This window comes from Ictalurus furcatus, chromosome 19, assembly GCF_023375685.1.
Source record: "Ictalurus furcatus strain D&B chromosome 19, Billie_1.0, whole genome shotgun sequence".
NCBI lineage: Eukaryota > Metazoa > Chordata > Actinopteri > Siluriformes > Ictaluridae > Ictalurus > Ictalurus furcatus.
This window is the reverse complement of record NC_071273.1, coordinates 26,074,340-26,082,816: the sequence shown is the minus strand read 5'-3', so window position 1 is coordinate 26,082,816 and position 8,477 is coordinate 26,074,340. Positions and strand designations below refer to the sequence as shown.

The 8,477-nt window shown below is 40.8% G+C and overlaps 1 protein-coding gene across 1 annotated transcript; it reads right to left on the bottom strand.

Annotated features, from left to right (window-relative positions):
• Nucleotides 1-809: 809 nt before the first annotated feature.
• LOC128623299 (antigen WC1.1-like) lies at nucleotides 810-2,633 on the bottom strand. The gene is made up of 3 exons (XM_053650267.1): nucleotides 2,236-2,633; nucleotides 1,972-2,037; nucleotides 810-1,507 (listed from the first exon to the last, which is right to left on the bottom strand). Exons 1-3 carry the CDS (start codon nucleotides 2,450-2,452, stop codon nucleotides 1,113-1,115), a joined length of 678 nt encoding a protein of 225 aa, XP_053506242.1. The 5' UTR covers nucleotides 2,453-2,633; the 3' UTR covers nucleotides 810-1,112.
• Between the last annotated feature and the right edge of the window lie 5,844 nt (nucleotides 2,634-8,477).

Below are 8,477 nucleotides of genomic sequence, written 5' to 3'. Positions count from 1 at the left end.
CAATGCTTTTCTCATCGAACACAATAATGACTTTAAGTGATCTTTTGGGGGGTAATTTCTCACCCAAAACTGATCTGTGATTAATTGGGATTAGTTTAATTCATTCATCAGTTCATTTTATAATCTCAGTCCTAATACACACACACAGACACACACACACACACACACACTCACACTCACACACTCAAACACACAGAGGGCAAGTTTGAGGGGGGATGCACCTGTGCAGGAAAGCGTATACACACACACACACACACACACACACACACAATTATTTATATCACTCACACAGAGGGAGGGAGAAACACACACACATGTATACACACTCATACACACACACACACTCACACACATATTGAGTGATTTGATGATTTGCATGCAGTGAATTTCAGCTACAAGTTTAAATGGAATACAATAAGTGTGATGTAGAACAGTCCACATATCACTCACCTCTTTGACTGGAGCTCGTCCTTCTTCTAGTGATGTATCTGTGGTTGATCTCCTCATAGACTGCCTCAGGCTGAGTCTTATGCCTCCTCTTAGAGACAACTGGGAGTGGATAATAATAATAATAATAATAATAATAATAATAATAATAATAATAATAACTTTTAATGAAATTCTTACAGGACAATTTTAACAGCAGGATAAAATGTAATTAGTATTTACAGGTATGTCTCGTACCTCTCCTGAGCACTCTGTTCTGGTAAAACAGTACCAGCAGAAGCACTAAGGCCAGGAAGAGCAGCGTTCCCAACACGAAGAGAACCAGTGGAGGGGTGGGTGGAGCTTTAGGTGCTGGAGGATTTGGAGGAGCTCTTACTGAAGTTAAAAACACAGAAGAGGATCTTGATACGACACTGTAATCATAAATATTTACAAAAATGATGAACAGTAACAAATATTGTATTGTAACAAATATACATACCTGATTTGGTGGTGGTGGTGGTGGTGGTGGTGGTGATGGGTGTAGTAGTGGACACGTCTGTATTTACAGAATATAAAAACACTTTCTATCATATAATAAAATATACTCTCACTAAATAAGGGTTATGACCTGCTGATCAGTGTATTACAGTTTAGGGTCTGAGCTTTCAAACTAATATCTAAGATTATAAATAAAAGTTATCAGGTCTTAACACTGGGAGAAAAGTGTAATGAGTGGAGACAGGAAGCTGAAAAGTTAGCACACCCCTCTGACCTGCACAGGTGACTCCAGCATGAGAGCAGTCAGTGTGTTTCTTCAGGGAATGATGACAGTCCCACAGGTGAATCTCATCCCCTCGACACTTCACTCTGTTCAGCCAGATAGTCCCTTCACCAGGACCAGAACTAACATTCCTATCAGCACTCAGCGCCGACCCACAGCCCAGCTGTCTGCACACCACCTGAGCGTTCCTGATGTTCCACTGATCATCACAAACGGAGCCCCACGTAGCGTTATGATACACCTCCAACCTCCCAGAGCAGCTTCCCTCTCCTCCACTCAGCCTGAGAGACCAGTGCTCTACATCACACACATCACACATGAGGAAACACACCAACGCTGAATAACAGCTCCAGTCACACAGCTCACTACAACACAATGATAATATAACCTTATATTATACTCAACATGCTCTAGTTTACCCAAAATTATTTTTGCATTGTTCTGAAAAAGAATCTTAAACTAATTACAAACATCCTGAAATTCAGCTGCTTATTAAATGTTATAAATAAATAAATACATTTTCTGCAGAATAAAATAATTTGAAGCAGTAAGATCAGCTTTGGGTTCTGTTTACTGATTTGATCTCTGCTGGTTTAAGTTTCATGAAATGTGAGGAAGATTGATGTCCTCAGGATGGTTATATGAGGAAATACATTAAAGTCCTCAGAAAATGGTTTTATAAACAGATGAGGAAATATCTTCTGTCACTAACAAATGCAAATGAAGAACAGTACTAACAGCTTTTCCTTATATATCCTTACTTGAGCAGTGTTTCTGAGAGGGAAATGAAGAGCACTTTTCTTGTGTACGTAGAGACTTTCCATCATCTGCAGTAATAAAATACATGCATTAATGAAAAGTCTCACATGCAGCTTTATCTCTCAGAGCAGACTTTTCTCAGACTTCTAACATCAATTTTTGCCAAATACACTTTATATTTCAGCAACATTAGTTATACACTATTCACAATCAAACACTGCAGTTTATGGCAATGTACAGAACCAGAAAAGTCTGACTCCACCCACCTGTGCAGGTAATACGAGCCACCTCATCACCATTATCACATCTGTTCTGTCCCCAGGGTGAAGATGGACACTGCCACAGATTAGAGTCATGTTTCCTACACTTCAGATAATCCAGCCAGTTGGGAGCAGATTTTACTCGTGCTTCAGTGTTTGACACATTGCCACGTCTTCCACAGTTCAGCTCTCGACACACCATGTTTACTGTCTCCTCATCCATCTGATTGTGACACACATTACCCCAGGTTCCATTGTAGAACACTTCCAGATTCCCCTCACAGCCCTCCGTGAGTCGTATCTCTTTAAACTCTGGTGGAAGAACAACGACTCATACTGAGTATAAATTTGTTTATTATTAAGAAATAATATTATTATTTAGGGATGCACCGAAATGAAAATTCTTCGCCGAAGCCGAATATAATGGAAAACTTGGCTGAAGGCCAAATACCGAACACGTTTTTTCGCGTTATTTTTTTCCATTTATTTTTCACCATTGCATAAATTAAATAGTCAAAATGTGCTTTTTACTATTTTGTCTTGCTTTTCAAAGAAAAAAATCAATTACAAAAACTACAATTTCAAAATATTTAACACTGAACATTTCCATCAGGCACAGGCTACCAACAAGGCACAATATAACTTTAAATAAATAAATGAGTAAAATAAAAATATTTTGATGTGGTCATCTTTGAGCCCCTTGAATAGCCGATGTTAGGCCTATAACTGACTGCTGAAAGAATGGAACACTCTGTAGAGTGCAGAAAATGGTTCTATTGGGTTCTATAGGGCTAATTATATTGTGGATATATACCGCTCGCATCCCTGTACACCTCGCCGAGTATTATAGTAGATATAGTAGAGTTAGATACGTTGTTAATGTTATGTTCCTTGATAGATTTAGTTAGTTTAAACTATAGATCAGTTCATTTAGTCCCCGCTGGTTTCTCCGCTCCCAGTCCATAGTACTAGCTCATGTTTCTTGTTTTGTGTTGTGACCCTGTTTTCTGTGACGCGACTCTGATTCCTGTTTCGCCCCGTTTATGCCTGTTTGCCAATCGCCCGACCCTTTGCCTGTCTGGACTATGTTTTTTGTATTACGATTTGGATTTGTCTGCCTGCCCTTCAATAAATACGTCTTTACCTGCTTCTGTACTCTACTCCCTTATATCTCGCGATGTGACAGAATACTCCGGAACAGAAACAATTAAACGCACATGTCCACAGTAAACAATGTCACGGTTGTCAACATCCGAAGAGCATGTGCTCGGTGACCACTCGTGCACGTAGCTCTTGAATGCGCTCGCCCCCTCATCTCTCCGAGCGCTCCCGGAAGTGGAGGTCGTGACATTCGCGCGTCTCACTCTAGTCGCTAGACTATTTGGTCGCGTCATCAAACACGTCATTGTTCTTTCAAATTTATTCAGCCTTTTCACTGATTTATTTATCAATATTTTTAATAATAATAATAATAATAATAATAATAATAATAGGGATGCACTGAATGTTCGGCAACCAAAATTATTTAGCCGAAAATAGCAAAAAAAAGCACTTTCGTTGTTCGGCTGAATAATTTCGGTTGCCGAACTTTCGGTGGATTCCTATTATTATTATTATTTAAAATATGGATAAAAATTCCTCACTCAGAGATAAGGACATCTGCTGCTTTTATGAACAATAACTTCATAAACATTATTGTAGATAAATGACACTGTACCTGAGCACACGACTCCTACGTCCTCCTGGTGTCCACATTCACCCTCTTCACACAGCTGAAATCTGCAGTTCCACAGGGACGTCTCGTTCCCCTCACACTCCACCTCATTCAGCCATATGGACCCAGTTCCAGGACCAAACCAGGCTGGTATGTGGGTACTGAGGGCCACTCCACACTGCAGCTGTCTGCACACCACCTGCGCATCCTCAATATCCCACGAGTCATCACACACTGTCCCCCACGAGCCGCTGTGGAAAACCTCCAGCCTTCCTGCACAGTCTCCCCCAGAACCAACCAGCCTGATGGACCTGGGGTCTGGATTAAATGTTATAAATTATATAAAACTAATATACTATTATTACATATTTAATTACTTTGTATATTTAGTAAGATACTTTAGAATTATAAAACATGTATTACTGTTGTTAATAGCTGCTCATTGGTAGGTGTTGTGCTGCTTACCTGAGCAGGTGATGTACAGCTGTTCCCCGGAGCTGCAGTTGACAGATTGTGCACTGCTGCAGTTCCCCAGATGAGCTTCACTCCCAGAGCAGCTGAAACCCGTTACACACACGTGTTTGTGTTCAGTGGTGGATGGAGAGGAGCGGTAGTTCAGCACGGAGCCACAGCCCAGCTGTCTGCAGAGCACAGACGCCTCAGACAGACTCCACGAGTCCAGGAGAACTCTCCTCCAGTCCTGCCTGAAATAAATCTCCACCTCCCCCTGACACTCGCTCCCTCCAGACAACCGCACTCGCCCCTCATGAAACGCCACGGATGATCCTGAAGCAGAAGAACATCATTTAAATATTCTAATGAACACTGACTTTATTCACTAACGTGGTGTAGGTGACGTTAATATCTCACCATTACAGACGACTCCAGCATCGTGTTTATGAGAGCATGCAGCTCGACTCCATGATGAGATGCCACATTGTGATAGGTGTGTCTCCTTCCCCTGACAATCAAACACATCAGTCCAGATGTGGCCACTCCCCTCCCCAAACCAGTCCACCTCCACCACAGCCACAGCACTCCCACAACCCAGCTGTGCACAGAGAACATCTGCATCTCTCATATCCCAGCCTACAGCACAAACTGTGCCCCAGTCACCGAGGTACTGGAGCTCCACTCGACCAGAACAGGAGTCCGGTCCGTTCACCAGCCGCGCCCCTGTGTGACCTGAACAAACAGCCGAGAGCTCAGTGAAAGAGGAAAATTAACAGACAGCTTAAAGTTTGATTGACAGGTATGTGTTCTCTATTTAAACAGAAGGTAAATCATGATACTTCACCAGAACATATTAATCCCACATCGTTGTAATGGGAGCAGGTTGAGTGTTTGAGTGAAGATGATGTTGGACAGAAGTAAATCTCAGATTCATTTCCTCTACACTGAAGCTCCTCTGTCCACACCTGACCCTCCCCTCGGCCAAAAGCAGCTGATCCCAGAACCTCCACAGGAATCCCACAGCCCAGCTCTCGACACACAACCTCTGCATCCTGCTGGTCAAAGTCAGCATCACACACTGTGGACCAGGAACCTCCAAGAAACACCTCCACTCTCCCAGAGCACCGGTGAGGACCAGCAGTGAGTCTCGAATTCTGACCTGTGTTTTATTTAATTGTGTAAATATTGTGCAGATTTTCAATAAGACAGAGTACCCTTACAAACAAAACCCTACAAGAATCCTGCAGGATTTTCATTTCTCTGCATGATGTTTGCTGCTCTCCTGCAGGAAAGATGAAATCCTGCAGGACACATTGACAAACTGTGCAGGAAATTTCTCTAGGTTATAGAATGGAGCCTTCAGTACAACAGAAACATGCAGGAATGTCCAACACACTTGCTGCACAAGGGAAAAATCCTGCAGGACTACTGCACACCTCCTACAGAAATAAAATAAAGTTCCCAAGTACTTCATCTCTCCTGCAGGACAACTTCTTATTTCCTGTAAATGAAACAAAAATCTGCAGGTTACGTAGTGGATAAAATGAATTAAAAATGGTAGATCTGCTTTGAGTGGGAAAAACACGCTGCTTAAACCCTCTTTCTGAAGTCTTTTAGTAGATATGTAGGCATGCTCATTTTAGGCCGTGTTGGGGAGAAGCTAACTAAAAGTACTGATGCTACTAACCTAACTACATTTTTCAGTAGTGTGACAGTGGCTCTGCTACTTTATAAATAGTTTCTCTTTTCCTGTGACGAGTTACTTTTTCAAACCAGTAGCGATGTAGCATCACCAATCGCTACGTATTTTGTCCAGTTATAACGGTCCTCTTCATTGCATACCTGCGGTGCCCGCTTGCTTCACAGGAATTAAGAGCCTCATTAACTCACACGGACAGGAAGTGACCGTCTGATGGACACGTAAAGCGACCAACCACAGTTAGTTACGTGATGTATGGGGCGGGTAAATGATAATACCATAATAAATGAACCCTGGAGTTTATTCTGTGATACATAGAATATTACTGCTGCTTTGTTGTTAAAAGTCAACACAACACAATGTTTACATTTACTTACAAATCAAATAAAACAAAATCATTCAATAAGTTTATCAGTGCGTGCCGAGGGATTTATTTTATGTTCTGAATACAACAGTCTGATTTTTATCATAATATAATTATTAGTGCTGTCAGAATTACAGAGGAAATGTTTGAGATTAATTTGAAATATTTAACACGATAAAAAAATTCACACAATTACCGCAGCTGCGTTTTGTTTACTTCCTGTGGTGACTGACCTATGACTTATTAAATATGCGTCATTACATTGTGTTTAATTTCTTTTTGCACAATTACACACAGTTATTCATAAGCTGATTCACAATCATGACAAACTAAAAATGTTACCCATTTAAGTAGCTTCAGTGTAGTGAGCTACTTTTTGTTAGTAACTTGTAGTGTAGTAACTACTTCTTTAAAAGAGTAGCTTGACTGTAGCTTAACTACTTCAAACTATGAGTAGCTTGTAGCTTGAAAAACTACAGTTTTAAAGTAACTTCCCCAACACTGATTTTAGGATAATACGACATGTTTTAGTCATGAACGACTCAGTGTTTTAACGAATCAGTTGAGTAAATGATTCGATGAGTCATTCACAACGCACAAAAAAGACTTTTTCACACGTACTGGTGTAACGATGTCATTTACAGAAACGGTCATTAAATGAATCTTTTTGGAGAAAAGATTCTATTCACTGAGATGACGTCACTCTTTGGCAGCGTAATCGCACAAGTATTCGAATTCACAAATTCAACTGTCACCAACCGCTGTGTGTCTGTAGAGGTATAGTCCAACTTTTATTCAATCATTTCTTTAATCGTTATGGTGTACTGAACTACTGTTCTGTTATGTGTTTGTAACACAGCAGTTAGTGTAACGTTAGCACACTTACTAGCAAACACGGCTAATTTTATTATTTACAGTCTTTAATCTTTTCTCTTCTGTTTTTAGGTGTGAATTGAACTCCGGCTTGGAAACTTTACAGAATGCATCAGTCATTATGTGACATAATTTCAGTGAATGAAATAATTTCTGTGTGAAAATGCTTTTGTTGTGAAGTTATTTCCCCAGTATGTTTCCTGCAGGATACAAACCCTCGCCATGTCCTGCAGAATTTCAGATTGATCCTGCACAATAGTCCTGCAGGAAGTGTGTGTTTTAAACAGACCTGCAGGACATCATTCCTGAAGGATAGAATATTAGATGCATATTCCTGCATATTTTCCTTCATAGAATTCCTGCAGGTATTTCTACAGGAAAATGAGCTGAAAATGTGGGATATCTGCAGAATATTCCTGCAGGATTCTTCTAGGGGTTTGTGTAAGGGTCTCAAGAAATCATTCCAATGTCATTCCAAAATGATTTAAATTTAAATAAAATCTGAATTTTATTAAAGATAATTTACTGCTATAATTCAAATTCAGTCAATTCAATCATAATAATTATTTAATTCATTGTAATATATTTTCTAAATACAGCAGTTTACCTGAGCAGGTGACTCCAGCATCGTGACCATGACCACAGTACTGTTCCCCCCTCCCATCTGATCTACAGTTCTTCAGTTTCGACTCTGATCCACTACAGCGTACACCAACCATCCAGATTGGTCCTGATCCTGGTCCAAAGTGAGCGTATTGTGGTGCATTTACAGGCTCCCCACAGCGCAGCTCTCTACACACCACTGCAGCATCGTCCTTATCCCAGCCACCACCACACACTGTTCCCCACCGTCCTTCATGAAGAACCTCCACTCTCCCAACACAGCGACTTCCACCATTCACCAACCTCACACTGTCTGAGAGAGAGAGAGAGAGAGAGAGAGAGAGAGAGAGAGAGAGGTTATATTTTAATTTTTCTTTTTTTACACACAATTTCTCTCTCTATCACCACACACACACACACACACACACACACACACACACACACACACACACATTTTCTCTCTCTATCACACACACACAATTTCTCTCTATCACCACACACATACACACATACACACACACACACACATTTTCTCTCTCTCT

What these genes read in the sequence shown, in the direction of transcription:
- LOC128623299 (XM_053650267.1), bottom strand. Translation starts at nt 2,452, where the DNA reads ATGGATGAGGAGACAGTAAACATGGTGTGTCGAGAGCTGAACTGTGGA. An exon ending in GGCTCGTATTACCTGCACAG is followed by an intron (nt 2,038 to 2,235) that starts GTGGGTGGAGTC and finishes TTATTACTGCAG; the next exon opens with ATGATGGAAAGTCTCTACGT. An exon ending in CTCTCAGAAACACTGCTCAA is followed by an intron (nt 1,508 to 1,971) that starts GTAAGGATATAT and finishes TGTGTGATGTAG; the next exon opens with AGCACTGGTCTCTCAGGCTG.